The 14,783-nt window shown below is 61.8% G+C and overlaps 1 protein-coding gene and 1 long non-coding RNA gene across 8 annotated transcripts in view; one reads left to right on the top strand and one right to left on the bottom strand.

Moving 5' to 3' along the window:
- Positions 1-14,783, top strand: part of AGAP3 (ArfGAP with GTPase domain, ankyrin repeat and PH domain 3) — a 56,327-nt gene that overhangs the window by 18,991 nt on the left and 22,553 nt on the right. For 4 of the 7 annotated variants that reach the window (XM_077849648.1, XM_077849647.1, XM_077849646.1 and 1 more), the window contains 7 exons: positions 9,440-9,498; positions 9,722-9,809; positions 9,997-10,082; positions 10,227-10,368; positions 10,817-10,951; positions 11,081-11,208; positions 12,807-12,965. In XM_077849648.1, the coding sequence (XP_077705774.1) occupies positions 10,347-10,368; positions 10,817-10,951; positions 11,081-11,208; positions 12,807-12,965 (444 nt within the window). In that variant the 5' untranslated portion in view covers positions 9,440-9,498; positions 9,722-9,809; positions 9,997-10,082; positions 10,227-10,346. Of the gene's footprint in view, positions 1-7,247; positions 8,200-8,268; positions 8,288-9,439; positions 9,499-9,721; positions 9,810-9,996; positions 10,083-10,226; positions 10,369-10,816; positions 10,952-11,080; positions 11,209-12,806; positions 12,966-14,783 lie in introns of those variants that run through there. The other 3 variants (XM_077849650.1, XM_077849649.1, XM_077849653.1) reach the window with 3 other exon arrangements.
- Positions 4,768-8,934, bottom strand: LOC144284741 (uncharacterized). Its single transcript, XR_013353187.1, has 3 exons — positions 8,569-8,934; positions 6,907-7,095; positions 4,768-5,303 (listed from the first exon to the last, which is right to left on the bottom strand). It is a non-coding gene; the product is annotated as an uncharacterized LOC144284741 (long non-coding RNA).

The following is a 14,783-nucleotide window of genomic DNA, read 5'->3' as shown; positions in this document are numbered from 1 at the left end:
GGCTTTCTCCTTTGGAAGTATCTACACTGTGTCTACCTACACAGACATCCCTGGGAGGGGTGGCCGCAGAACCTGGGTCAGCCTCTCTTACTGAGTCAGTAGGACTGGGCAGGGGTTTGTTTGGAAGGTAGGGAACGAGGAAGCTGGGAGGGGGTCTTTTTGGGAGGACGGCCCTGGCTGGGAAGGGCAGGGCTGGTCCTCACTGAGGTGCCTACCCAGAAGGGAAGACAGGCAGGGGCTCCCTGCAGGACGAGCTCTGGGGCCCAGGTCGGCCCTGCGTCCGTGGAGATCTCGCCGCCAGGGAGGCCCAAGGGCTCGGAGCCAGTCCGTGGGCCTGGGATTGAATGCCAGCTTCAGCCACTTATTAGCTAGTGACTTCAGGCTGTTTGGCATCGGTGCCTCGGATTTCGCATCTGTATGTTGGGGAAAATTACCTGCTTTTCTCAGGGAGTTATTGTCAGAGTTAAATGGGTCAGTGTGTGTCACGTGCTCAGTGTGGTTTATTGTGTTCTTATGATGATAAGAATAAGTGGCTCTTATTACCAGGTGACCAGCGGCGTCCCATGTGGCTGCTGCCTTGGGTGTATGGGGCACAAAAGGTGGCTTTGCTGTCCTCAGAGCTGGCCTGTGTGTGCCCAGAGACCCTGGTGAAATGAGAGCAGATTAGATACCAGCTTCTACAGCAAAGGCAAGAGGAACTGGGGATGCTGACGGGGACCCCAAGATGTGAGAGCCCCCCAGGACTTCATGATGGCAGTGGGCAGGAGCTGAGCATTCTGACCACAGCTGCTGAGCTGGCGGGGTGAGAGGGGGCGGCCTGGGGTCTGGGCCCTGCTGGAGAGGCCTTGGGGTTCTTAGATGCTGAGTCCATGTGGAACCCCCAGCCCCAGGGCAGTGGGCAGGTATAGCTGTGGGAATGGGGTGGAGCCTTGGGCCTCAGGTCTGGCCCCACTCCCCGGGAAGGCACCTGCTCCACTTTCAAAACCTGTCAAGGGAATTCAGATGCTTTTAAACTTCTGTCCCTGGACTCTCAAACTACCCAGGTCTTTTTATTTTACCCCTTTCGTGTGTACTGCCCCCTTCCCTTGGGGCCCTGCACTTCCACCTGTGTACATGGCCTCTCAGGTGGGGTGCCACCTGGTGGCACTTGGCTTTCTGTAGCTCCACCATCTTGGAGCAGAATTAGTTCAATTGTTATACTTTATGGAATCTTCCCTTTATTTTTCTTAAGGATTTATTTATGGGGATCCCTGGGTGGCGCAGCGGTTTGGCGCCTGCCTTTGGCCCAGGGCGTGATCCTGGAGACCTGGGATCGAATCCCACGTCGGGCTCCCGGTGCATGGAGCCTGCTTCTCCCTCTGCCTATGTCTCTGCCTCTCTCTCTCTCTCTCTGACTATCATAAATAAATAAAAATTTTAAAAAAATGTTAAGATAGCATCATGAATCATTTTTATAAAAAGGATTTATTTATGAATGGGGGAGGGGCAGAGGGAAAGAATCTTGAAGCAGACACCCCTCTGTGCACAGAGTCGGACGTGGAGGCTCACTGTAGGTCTCAATCCCATGACCCTGAACTCATGGCCTGAGCTGAAACCAAGAGTCGGATGCTTAACTAGCTGAGCCACCCAGGTGCCCCTGGAATCAATCAATGTATCTTTCCTTTCCTTTCCTTTCCTTTCCTTTCCTTTCCTTTCCTTTCCTTTCCTTTCCTTTCCTTTCCTTTCCTTTCCTTTCATCTTTCTAGAAGATTTTATTTATTCATGAGAGACACACAGAGGCAGAGACATAGGAAGCAGGAGAAGCAGGCTCCCTGTAGGGAGCCCAATGTGGGACTCGATCCCCGGGGATCGAGTCCCACAGATCACAACCTGAGCCGAAGGCAGATGCTCAACTGCTGAGCCACCCAGGTGCCCCTGGAATCTTTCTCTGATTAGGAATATCTTACTCTTGTGAAAATAAGGTGAGAGCAGACAAGTGGCAATACTGATAAGGAACATCTCATAAATGGAAGGCCTTTGGGAGCCACGGGACTGGAAGAAACACATTTTTAGCTTGTGGGACTTTGTGGGACTGTGGTTCAGTTTTGAAGGAAGAGAACACTTTTAAAGACATATGAAATGCGGGACACATGTCGAAATGGGGATGGAAAGGCAAGGAGTGGGCAGTCCCAGTGGCACAGCGGTTTAGCGCCGCCTGCGGCCCAGGGTGTGATCCTGGAGACCCGGGATCGAGTCCCACATCGGGCTCCCTGCATGGTGCCTGCTTCTCCCTCTGCCTGTGTCTCTGCCTCTCTCTTTAGCTGTGTCTCTATGAATAAATAAATTTAAAAAAACACCTTTTTTTTTTTTAAAAAAAAAGGAAAGGCAAGGAGCCATTAGGGAGTGTGCCCTGTGCTCCATTCTGAGTCTGGAATCCCCAGCCGGAGCAAGGCAATGTGGGAAGCGGCATGCTGCTGCTCTGCAGGGTCGCGGGGTGGAGTGTCTGGGACATCATGCACACACGATGATTGAAAAGCAGCAGATTCTTCTTGCCACAGCACAGTGTGTACAGGGCCTGTGGTCCTGGCTGTTGGTCCGAGCAGGGAGCAGTGTCTGGCCGGGTCCATCTTCGGGTTTTGGGATGTGGCAAGGGAGAACTGGTCAGGAGGCTGGTCAGGTGGACTTACTTGCTTTCCTCCGTCTGCACACCCACCCCCACTTGCCCCTTTGGTCCTCCCCGCTTCTCCATGGGGAGCTCTCTGGGACCCTGACCTTGGGAGATGGGCTGGAGTTCTCTCCCCACCGCCCCTTGCTCCTGCAGGTTTTTGACGCTTCCTGGGCTCCCGCAACACAGCCTCTCCAGGTCTGGAGGCCACAGGTTGGAACTGCAGGAGTGGGCGGGCCTCCCTCCTCGGGTCCCCTTGAGCGCTCTACATTGTGCTCCCTCTCCGTCACCGTCTCTCTGTCCAGATTGCCCCTTTCTGTAAGGACAGCAGTCCTAGGGGAGGAGGGGCCCCCACCCTACCCTGGCGTGACCTCATCTCTGCCATTTGCATCTCTGACATTTGCATCTCTGACATTTGCAGGCGCCCTACTTCCAAACAGGGTCACGCTCTAAAGTGCTGGGGGTCAGGACCTCAAAGTATGAATGGTGGGGGGCACAGTTCAGCCCAGAACAGCCTTCAGCAGATAGAGAAAGACATGATCCAGAAGGGCCCCGGGGATGTTGGAGGTCTGCCTCTGCAGACAGTGGCTTGGCTCCAGCTGATGTGTGACGCTGGCATGTCCCACTAAGTTTCTGACTTGAAGAAAGCTGGTTTCAGTCGTTTTCACATCCCGCAGGACTGTCTCCTCTCGCTCTCTCTCAGCCAGCAGCAATGGCTTCTTTTACTGATCCCCTGCTTGGTGCTGGGCACCGTGTTGGGGCCCCCACAGTCCCAGCACTGGTCTTCATAGCAACTTCAGGAGGCAAGGTGGGGTTATTTCTGGTTTACAGGCTAAAATCTGGGGACCCGGTGAGGGTGGCTGTGGATGGACACGCAGCTGGTAGGGCCCAGAGGCTTAATTTGAACCCAACTCTTTCAACCCCAGAGCACTGCACGCCTCTCCACTGGGGGTCTTTGCAGATGATTTTGCCTGTGAGTCATCTCCTTAGCGGGCTGTCCCAGCCAGGGCTGCTGTCTTGTCAGTCGGCCTCCCTCCCCGCTGGGGGAACAGAAGCCTGGGTCTGCAGTTCATGCTCTGCAGGCACGTGTGCCACCGTGCATTCGTTCACAACCGTGCATTCGTCCACAGCACCGGCCCCGTCTCCAGTATGCTGAGCTCTAGTGGGGGAGCAGTGAACACACTAGGAAAGCCCCTGGGAGTGAGGAATGTTCCGTGCACAGCTGCCGTGGGTCCGTGGGTCTGGGTGGAGAGAGGTCCGTGTCCTGTGGTAACAGTGAATTGTTGAGGAGGGGGCGAGCTGGGGCCGGGGGTGCTGGGGGGACAGCCAAGAGTCTCCACCGCCCCCTCCGCGGACTCCCTGTCCCCCACCCGAGGCCTGCGCACAGAGCTGGAGAGCGGGCCTGGGTGTGGCCCTGGCTGCCTGCCTTGCCTCCTCTGGGGCTCCCGGGCTAGGCCGCTGTCCTCCTGCCACCTTGCTCCCCGCCAGCTCCCGCCTTCCTCCCCTCCTCGCGGCGCCCTGGCCGCAGGAAGATGTTTTGCTGCCACCTTGTGGGCAGGAACAGCCTGGCGGCCGGTGTGGCTCTGGGAGTCCCAGGAGCATCGAAGGAGCCACTAGGCGTGCCCTCTGGCGCCCGTCCTGGCTCTGGGCGGGGCGTGGGGCTCCAGCCGGCCGCGCCCCAGCACTTATCAGTGGGGCACCCCCAGCAAATATTTGAGCGGAGACCAGGTACGAGGTCATGTGGGATTCTGGGGCCGGAGGCCACCGTTTGCTCACAAGCAGAGTTTGGTTCTGTGCTGGGCCTCCCACGCTGCACCTTCACGTGGTCTTTCCTGCACCCTGCCAGCTAGCCGGGGTTCGTGGGGTCCTCCCGGGGCCCCCAGGCCAGTCCAGGTGGTGGGGCTAGCCCACCCCACCATGGACCCCTTCTCCCTCTAGAGTCAGCTCTTTCTCTTTCCGATTTCCCAGCTCATTTTCTCTACTCTCTACTTCCAGGGAAATGTGTATCCGTCTTCCCCACAGAGTGCACACCGAGGGGCATGTTGGGAAACTGCCTCCCTAATCCCCCCCACCCCCCCGAAATTGCCATGGAGTCTTCTCGCCCTTCAGCAACAGAGCTAGCATGGTGTTTCTTTTTCTTTTTTAATTAATTAATTTTTAAAGATTTTATTTTTTCATGAGACAGAAGTAGAGACATAGGCAGAGGGAGAAGCAGGCTACCTGTGGGGAGCCCGATCCCAGGACCCTGGGATCAGGACCTGAGCTGAAGGCAGATGTTCAACCACTGTGCCACCCAGGTGTCCCATAGCCTGGTGTTTCTGATGACCTTAGGGGACTGACATCTCAGCCGAGGGCTTAGCCTTATATGGAATTTCTGTACTGTTGATACTGTCCCAGCTTGAGAGCTTTTTAGGATGGTCCTAACTGCCTTCGGGCCTTGTTGAGTAGAGCTGTGACTGCCTCATCTCCTTGGAGCAGAATCTTGTCAGGCACAACACGGAGACTTTGTCTTGACCGGGGGTGATGCCATTGAGGGAAAGAAGGATGTGCCTGCCCTGTTCTCCTTCCTGAGAGCCTCGACCAGCTGGACGGGCCCCAGGATATTTATGTGTTGGCAGGTGTCCTCCTCTGTCTGGCTTCTCTGGGTCAGGACGGGCTTCTGGGAAGGAGGGAGAGGCAGGAGGCAGCCAGGGGAGGAAGAGGACACCGTTGCAGGTTTGGGAGCTGACCCTGGCTGAGCATTTTGCCTGGGAGGAGATTCTCTAGGTGCAGGGGAAGCCACCAGGAGCTGCCGCATTCTCTCAGAACATAAGATGTTCTTATGTCTGGGACAAGGCACTGCTGCCTGCCTTCCTGCAGCACGTATGTGTGTATCTGGGGCCTTTGCTCCCCGAGTGCTGTCCTGCTCCTCTCCCACTGAGATAGCAGAGTTCTAATGCAGCCCGTCCCTCCCCAGTGTCAGGACAGAGCTACTGTCCTGTGCTTGCAGGTTCCTTGGCTTGGGGGGTAGGTCTGTAATGAGCGGCCTCATTAGCCTGGGGAGGGGTCACCCTATGTGTATGGCAGACAGATACGTAGATAGGGAAATGGGAGTGTGGGACACTTAAATGTAGAGGAGTCAGGATCCCAGGGTTGCGTCCTCCCCATGTCTGAAGGATCCTGGGAAAGGTCCTTTTGTGGAACCATCTATTATGTGGGGAATATGCATCCTGGAGGGGAAGAAGCCATCCTATCACTGCTAATAAGTAGTCCCATGAAACCCTGAAACCACCCCCGGGGCTTTCCAGGCCCGGGAGATCCAGCCCAGGACTTGAGAGTGTCCAGTGCTGGGCTCTTCTCAGGAGCACCTAGGATGCCTTCTCAGGCATTCCCCCACCCCAGCCCCCTCAGGAATGTGCTACTTTTATCTTGTACTTTGCTTCTAAGCAGAACCTGGAATTTTGACACCGAGAGGGACATGGGGAGTTGGGATGGACTGGGGGTGGAGGAAGTTTGGGACTATTATTTCTTTAAAACACATGCAGCACCCCCTGTCCGCCCCATCCTTGCCACTACCCAAACTGGTTTCTCAATCTGCTTGTGGTCTTACGGATTATGGCAAACTAGCTCATCTCTTCCTCCGGGAAGAGGACTGATGTTTAAAATGCAGTAGAAAGCACAGCAGGGCAGCTACCTGCCTCCTGCCCCCATCCTGGGGTGAGCCCTGCACTTCAGGAGACTTCACAAGTCCCTAGTGTGGCCCACACTCATGTACAGGCATCCGTGCTTGGGGAGAGTGAGCATCAGGCTCCAGCCAGCACTGAGCACACAACCCTTCACCTCGGCCAGCCACCCTCTGGACAGCCTCTGAACAGGAGACAAGACCCAGGGACTCAGAAGCGAGCGAGTCACTCCTCCAGAACCATGTGGCCCAGGACTGAAGATTACCATTGGACTCTCTGCTGCCCTTAGGCAGGACACTTAACTGAATCCAGACAATTTTATAATCTCCAAAGGAGATGATCACCTCGGCCATTAACAGAAGAGCTGCCTGTAGCATCCAGCAACCTGATCCTAGAGTTTCCCAACCTCAGAGTGTCTCAGCCGAGAACTAAGGATTACCTCGCTCAGGGTCCCCATTTCACAGACAAGGAGCCTGAAAGCCAGAGAAGGTGCATGACTTGCCCCCGACTCCTAACTGAAGCTCTTTGTGATGCTGGCCCAGTGTGTGGTGTGCTGAGGACTGTTATTTATTTGGCCTGCTGGTAATGACAGCTCCTCACCTACTTGCCCCATGCGAGGAGGAGCCCTGGGCTGGAATTTCCTGTTTTCTGAGGGCTCCGGGGGCTGCCCCAGCAGGCTGACTCCCATGCCGCCGCCACCGCCGCCGTTCCGGGGTGTTCCAGGCCAGGCTTGCCGCCTCTCCTTGCTGGGCCGGCTCCCGGCCTCTCCAGGTCTGGGCTTGCCGGCTGCTGCGAGGTGGAAGCGTTGAGGGACTCCGTGGGCCCGGCCGACACCAGGTGCCCAGAGGCCGGAGGTCCGTGCGCCCCGGCCCGGGCCCCGGCCCTGGGCCCAGCCGCGCGCCCCTCGCCATGGGCCTGGCCCTCGCCCGCGGGCCCTGAGCATGGAGCGGGCCTGGCCGCCGGGGGACAGCTGCAGCCGGGAGCGGCCCGCCGCCTGCCGCCGCGCCCTCAGCGTCTGCGACTCGCTGGACCTGCGCGGCGCCCCGGCCGCCCGCGCCGCCGCCGCCCTGCAGGCCGCCCTGAGCGCAGCGCGCGAACAGCCGGCGCGGCCCCGGAGCGTCTGCGCGGGCGGCCCGGGGCCCCCGCCCTCCGGCGCCCGCAGCCTGCTGCTCGGCCTCCTGCGCCCGCGCCTCGGCCGCCGCGGCCTCGCCGACGGCCCCCCGCCGGCCGCCGGGCCCGCGCCCCCGGGGCTCCCCGGCTCGGCCGCGCCCAGCCCCGCGCCCAGCCCCGCGCCCAGCCCCGCGCCGGCCCGGCGCAGCCGCAGCCGCACCCGGGGGGCCCAGGAGCCGCGCCCGCGGCCCACCAGCATGACGTTCCTGGAGGTGAACCGCCTGGAGCTGGCGGCGGCCGAGGGCGCGGGGCTGGGCCGCGCGGGGAGCGCGGGCTTCCTGCGGGGCGCCTCGCTGTGGAGCAGCCAGCGCTGGCAGGTGCTGCGCGGCGGCGGGGGAGGCGGCGGGGGAGGGGGAGGCGGCGGCACCCCCGGCCCCCGGCGCGGCCTGTCCGCGCTGAGGAAGAGCTTCAGCTTCCGCCTGCGCCGCGGCCAGGAGATCCGGCGCGCCGAGTCCGGGCTGCTGCCCCGGGCGCGCACCCGCAGCGACGGCGACGCCAGCTCCCTGGGCGCCTTCCCCAGCCGCCGCGACCTGCTGCTGGGCGCCGAGGCCCCGCGCGCCGCGCCCGCGCCCGCGCCCGGCCGGCCCCGCACCGCCGCCGGCCTCTGGAGACTGCTCACCAGCCGCTTCCGCCGGAGGGAGCCCGCGCCCGCGCCCGCGCCCGCTCAGCCGCTGTGGAGCCGCCGGGCGGCCGCGGCCCCCGGGCTCCTGGGCGCGCCGGGCGGTAAGGGAGAGCCCGGCCCGGGGTCCTCTGTGGTGGGAGCCCCTTGTTGAGAGCGGGTGTGGAAACAGACCGGCCCTGCGTGGGAGAGGTGGGTGTGCTGGGGACCAAGCGAGACCGGCCCGGGCGCCCTGGGTTGCCGTCGGGTCCCAGGAGGTGGCTGTGGCAGAGGCGGACTTGCAGGTCCCTCCGGTCTGGGTCGCCCGCCATCCCGCGCCGCCACTGGCCCGGCAGGATGGAAGCTGAGACCGGACGGAAGGGCCCCTCCCTCACTTCTGGCCCGCGCAGCACTGAGGCCCCGGGGAGGGAGGAGGCCCCCGAGGGGCCGAGGCGCTCCCGTTTCTAGCTTCCAGGTGGGGCTCGAGTCCTCACCTGTAGCTGCCTCTGCAGAGGGACTGCTTGTGGACCCGATCGATCCTTGGTGGTAGCTACTCTTTGAGCCTGCCCGGGGAGGGGAAGCAAGCAGAGGCTGGTCCAGGCCAGGACCCCCTGGGGCGGGCTGGACGATGCCCATTACAATGCAAAGAATAAAGAAAGTGGGTCTGGCCATAGGGGTGGAGGTGGCTCTGGAGGCTTCCCTTCCCCAGGGCCCTGCCAGGCAGCCCAGGACACGGCCCTCCAGCTCTCTCCAGGGAAAGAAAGAGTGGTGGCCTCCCATCAAGGAGGAGCTTGGGGAGGAGGGCCAGTTGGGCAGGATAGATAGCTCCCTATTCAACCTGCACCTCTCAGAACAAGGGCAGGTAAGGGCTCCTCCCTCTTCACCCCGCCTAGGAATGTGGTGGGTGGCCCCACCCTGTGAGAGCGAGCTGTTCCTACTCGCTGTAGGAGGCTGTTCCCCTTGCCTAGCTGCCAGGTGCCCAGCCCCGCTCTCCGTGAGCTGAGAGCTACAGGAGAGGCCTCTCACCTGGGCCTGGGGTCTGGCCCTGGTGGGAACTACTTAGCTCACTGGAGCAGTAAGAAGAGGAGGGTCGCAGGGCCAGGCCGGGAGAACTGGCTGGGCCCGCAGCTCTCAGAGTCCTCTCCCTGAGGACTATCATCGTTCCAGTTGTCTCGGGAAGAATTTTCCTGCTGCTCTCTAGGGAGTTAGGTGTGAGGGTTGGGGTCCCATCGGGACTGCACTGTTTTCTGGCCTTGGCTGAGGAAGGGGCAGCGTAGGAGACAGCTGGTGGCGGACAGCACAGGTGTGTGTGCACGTGCGCGCAAGTGCCACCTCGATCCTGACGGGTGGCCTTCTCTCCTGCAGACTCCTTTGTGAACAGCCAGGAGTGGACGCTGAGCCGCTCGGTTCCGGAGCTTAAAGTGGTGAGTGTGACCTGGGGGAGCCTCAGGCAGTCCTGGGGCTGGGCGGGTGTGGGCCAGAGCCACAGGCCCAGGCCTCGTTTCCCCCTGCCTCTCTGGTCTTGGCCTCTCTCCGAGGCCCCTCGCTTCTGTTCAGCCTTCTTGTCTGGTCCTTAGCTCGGGCCCTCCTTCCTGTCACCTCTTTCCTCTTGGCCTGACCACTGCTCTCACCCCTCCTCTCCCACAGGGCATTGTGGGCAACCTGTCTAGCGGGAAGTCGGCTCTGGTGCACCGCTATCTGACAGGGACCTATGTCCAGGAGGAGTCCCCCGAAGGTGAGCACCATGGGCTCACTGGCCACTCTGCCCCCCTTGATCCCTGTGCTGTGGTCAGTGAAGGGGAGCTGGAGCCCCCTGTCCTCCCAAGTCCTTCTGTCTCTGTTGGTAGCCATGCATTCCAGAACTGCCCGGCCTCGTCCGTGGTCTGTCCCAGCTTGGGGCCTGATTGTGCGCTCTGTCCTAGGGGGTCGGTTTAAGAAGGAGATTGTGGTGGATGGCCAGAGTTACCTGCTGCTGATCCGAGATGAAGGAGGCCCCCCTGAGCTCCAGGTGATGCTCCTGCCCCTGCCCCGGCCCCTGACACCCCCTTTCCCCAAGGATCTGGCTGACGCCTGGCAAAGTTGTGTGTGCGCGGAGGGGTGTGGAGCTTGCCTGCGAACGAGTGAGGGTGGTAACCCTGCCCGGTCCCCCTAGTTTGCCGCCTGGGTGGACGCGGTGGTGTTCGTGTTCAGCCTGGAGGATGAAATCAGCTTCCAGACGGTGTACAACTACTTCCTGCGGCTCTGCAGCTTCCGGAACGCCAGCGAGGTGCCCATGGTGTTGGTGGGCACGCAGGGTGAGCGGGGTGCAAGGGGACCGATGCGGGGGTGGGGGATGTTGTGGGGGAGGGGTGCAGGGAGAAAGCCCCGTGCTCTCCCTTCTCGGGGCTAAGGAGCCCCAGCGGGGGGCACCACCTCCTTGCTGCGTCCGTCTGTTGGTCTGTCCGTCTGTCGGTTTGTCCGCCCTGGATTCCGCCCCCACCCCTCCCCCGTTAAAGCCTCCCTCCTGCCAGTAATGACCACATCCACGTCTTCTGTGGTGAATAAACGGCGGATGGGGGGGTGGGGGCGGGCTCACTGCTGCTCTGAGCTGGAGCGAGGCCTGGACCTTGGTGGCTCGAGCTCTGCGTCGCCCACGCACCTGCAGACCCAGTGCATCCTTCTGCCCTGGTCTGTGGTCGGAGGTCAGCGGTGGCACCACTTCTCCGCAGGCTGAATAAACTCCCGCCCTCCCGCCTCCCACAGACGCCATCAGTGCCGCGAACCCCCGAGTGATCGATGACAGCAGAGCCCGCAAGCTCTCCACGGACTTGAAGCGCTGCACCTACTACGAGACATGCGCGACCTACGGGCTCAACGTGGAGCGTGTCTTCCAGGACGGTAACTCGGGCGTGGGGCGGGCAGGCCCCCCACGGCGGGGTCCAGAGGCTCTGTGGCCCATGGGCCGTGCGCCCCGGAGGGCGGCTCTCTTCTCCCCAGGGGGCTAACTGACTCTGCTGTCCCCTGCAGTGGCCCAGAAGGTAGTGGCTCTGCGGAAGAAGCAGCAGCTGGCCATCGGGCCCTGCAAGTCACTGCCCAACTCCCCCAGCCACTCGGCCGTGTCCGCCGCCTCCATCCCGGCTGTGCACATCAACCAGGTGCGGCCAGCCTCCCCGCCTCCCACTCGTGTCCTGTCTGTCTGCCTGCCTGCCTGTGTGTCCCCACCCTGTCCACTCTCCCGCCTTGTGACTGGTTTGAAAGCACTGGCTTGAGTTCCCTGTTGCCTGCACGACTGGCCTGGCCTCATCTGTGCCCGTCGTGACCACCTCCCTGCCAGTCCCCATCCCTGCGGCCACTCCTCCTGCCCTGCAGCTACCGCAGCTGAGGCAGCCCAAAGGCTTGCTGGGTCTGTGTTCTCGGAACTTGGAGCTGCCCTGGGGACTGTCCCCGTGGAACCACACTCGGGAGGCACTGAAGGGTTCTCTCAGGCCTGCTCGCTTCTCACCTGCAGGCCCCACGGGGGGGCAGCGGCCTTCGTGCCATGTGGGGTCTCAGGGGTGTCCTGAGCCAGGTCCTGCTGGGGTTCATCCTGTAGTAATCACTGGGATGGCTGCCCATTTCCCATTTACTGCTGATTGGTTTTTGGTCCTTGCCATTTGGGCCGGTACTTTCTGTGGGACTCTTTCCCCAGTCCGTGCCCTGCTCTGCAGAAAGCCCTGCGTTGTCGCAGATGCACTGCCCTGAGTGGTTGAGCCGAGCCTCCGCTCCGGCCAAGGGCTCTTGTCTTAAGTGCCGCCCTGTGCTACCAGCTTTCTGGCGACAGCCCGGTTGCTTTATCCAGAGGCCCCTTGTTTAGTGCTTTAGAGACATCGGGGAGGGGGGTTCCCGGGGAGCAGCCTCACAGGGGAAAGAGAAAGAACTAGGTCTGTCTTGTTAGCTCAGAGCCATCGCACCCCAGCCCGCAGATTGCGGGGCACAGACTTCCTGGCTCTGTGTGCAGGCCCTGTGCCAGATGGCTCTGACTGTCAAGGGGGCAGTGGTTTGGGCATTTTGCTCTTCTTGTGCAGGTGAGGATTCAAGGGGGCTCTCAGGGCAGGACGTGTTCTCTGCTTAGTGAGCACCTTCCGGGCAGTGAGGGGCAGGCTTGTTGTGTGTGCTGTATGTGTTTCCCTGAGTCCTGAAGCAGCCGCTGCCCTTTGCTTCCTCCATCCGTGATCCCTTCCGTCTCTTCCCGTCTTTCTTCCTTTCCAACCTCTGCCCCTTACCTGCGGCTTCTTCCCATAGCAGTCTTCACTCTGTTCTGCTCTCTGTCTTGGCCCTCCCTGAACCCCGCCCCCATCACACACACCATCCAGAGGCCGACCTCAGCCTCCCCTGTGCCCTGTGCCCCACCCAGGCCTCCTGCAACTTCAGCCTAGGTCACTGACCTGGGGGTTCATCCACGGTGACCCGCCACCTCGTGCCAGACCCACCTGTGAGGCAGGGCTCCACAGTTTCTTCAATGTCAGCCCCTGTCCCTTCCTCTGGCCCACTAGCGGTGCCTCTGATCAGCTCACTGGCAGGCACAGAACACCCCTACTAGGGCCCAAGTGGGACTGCCCAGCACGGCGCTGGCTAGATCCTGCTGGCCTCCAGGCCGTGCTGCCCTCCCTCCTCTACTGCCCCGTGAGCCCCAGGCCAAGTCCCTGGCCCCCATCTGCCGCCTGCCCCTGCGCCCCGCTCCAGAGCAGCCCTCAGCAGCCCTCTCTGTCCTTAGGCCACGAATGGCGGCAGCAGCGCCTTCAGCGACTACTCCTCCTCAGTCCCCTCCACCCCCAGCGTCAGCCAGCGGGAGCTGCGCATCGAGACCGTGGCGGCCTCCTCCACCCCCACACCTGTCCGCAAGCAGTCCAAGCGGCGCTCCAACATCTTCACGGTATGTGCCCTGCGCCCTGCCCTCCCACCTGCCCGGCTGCCCGTACTGGCCAGGCAGGGCGCGGCCCCCAGCCCCGCAGCCAGGAGGGAACAGGCGAGAGCCACAGACACTGGGCCACGGGCAGCCCGAGTCAGGAAGATGCCGCCCGCACAGACACACACAGCTTCTGCAGGCTCCTCACCGGTGCCCTCACGCACACCCAGACTCTTCTAGACGGTCCCTCTGAGTGCACAGGGGGCCACCCTCAGCATATGCACATAGACCCTCCTGCCTCTGCTGTGTACATGCGTACGTTCCCTCGTCTCCCTGACCCGTAGGGCTGACCTCTTGGCCGGCTTGAAGGATTTTTGGCCACATCTGCTCTAACTCCCCTGATGCCCTCACGTCCACAGTTGTGGAGCAAGGCCCCCAAGGCTACAGGAAGGGTTCTCTGGTCGATCTAGGACTGGGGTTCAGCCTCCTTGTCTGCATCCCACTCTTTTTCCATGGCCTGACACTTCCCACCCACGGCTCACCGGGTCCCCCAGGGGCTTAGACATCTTTCCCTGGGTCTCGTCCCCTGCTCCTAGTCTATGCCTCGGGCCCCGGACAGGCTGGTCCTCTGCCCTGCTCACAGACCTCACTCAGGGACCCTGCGTGCCTTCTGCTGCTGGGGGCCTGGGCCCGCGACTCTTAGGTGCCCCCCCCTCCCGTCTGCTGCCTGTCCATACCCCACATCCGAGGCACAGGGCCCGCCCCACACTCTCACCTTCCAGCTGGGACTCGGCTGGGCTGTCCTGGGAGTCTTGGGTCAGATGGAGGTGGGCGAGCCGCCCGTGTGGATTCTCAGGAGATCACTCGGTACTTGTGCATCAGTCCGCGCGCCTCTTTCTGAGCATCAGGGCTCGGCTCTCGGCCCGGTCCTGTGTCCAGCTGGCCCAGCAGGCCCTGCCTGGCTCTCAGGAGCCCCGCCCAGACAGAGCCAGCGCCCCCAGGCCTTGTTCATTCATTCTCGCCTCTGCCTGCCCAGCACACCGCTGCCCAGCCCACCCACTTCCGTCCACCCCGTGCCTGCCTCGCACCCCCTCCTCATTCGTGCTGACCTCCCCCTGCTGCTGACAGCTGCTGCCGTGCATTGCACTCCCCCAGCCCTGACCCTGCCTAGCCCTGATGCCTCTTGTTTCTGTTTGTGCTCACCGAGACACACTCAGCCCCGGGCTGCCTGCCTGTGCCCACGCCCGCTGCGGCGGTGGCTGCAGAGCCCCTGGGTGCCTGTGTTTGCAGTGACCGCCGTCCGCGTCCAGGCACCTGCTCTCCGACCTCCCGCTCTGGTCACCCACTCCCTCAGCACCATTCTGAACCTCCCACATCTTCTGCTGCTAGGCCTGCTGCCCTCTGTCCGCCGTCCATGCCCGGCTCCCGGCCTCCTCGCCGCAGCCGTTCGTGCTCCCTGCCCTGTGCTCCTGCTGCCTGCTCCGCTGTGCTGCCTCCGCCTGTCATCCTTGTCGTGCGCACGGCACAGCCTCCCCCTCCTTTCCTGGGCCCTTCCTCTCTCTCCATCCTCACTGTGGCCACCTTATTTTTTCTTTTTGTTGTTTCCATGGTGACCTCACTTGCGCCATTGTCCACGAGGAGGCCTCGAGACACGCCCATCTCTAGGAGTGCATCTCGGGACCTCCCCCTCCCATCACCACTGTCCAGGCCACCTCCTCGCCCTCATCCCCCTCCCCGGCAGAGCCACGCCTGCATGGGGCTGGTGTCCTCGTGACCCACCCTCTGGATGTGGCCACCGATGTCCCCAGTCTCCCCCGTGACTTCATGTGCTCATTTTGTTGCCAG

This window comes from Canis aureus, chromosome 15, assembly GCF_053574225.1.
Source record: "Canis aureus isolate CA01 chromosome 15, VMU_Caureus_v.1.0, whole genome shotgun sequence".
NCBI lineage: Eukaryota > Metazoa > Chordata > Mammalia > Carnivora > Canidae > Canis > Canis aureus.
Note: the sequence above shows the minus strand (reverse complement) of the source record. Positions and strands in the feature narration are given on the sequence as shown.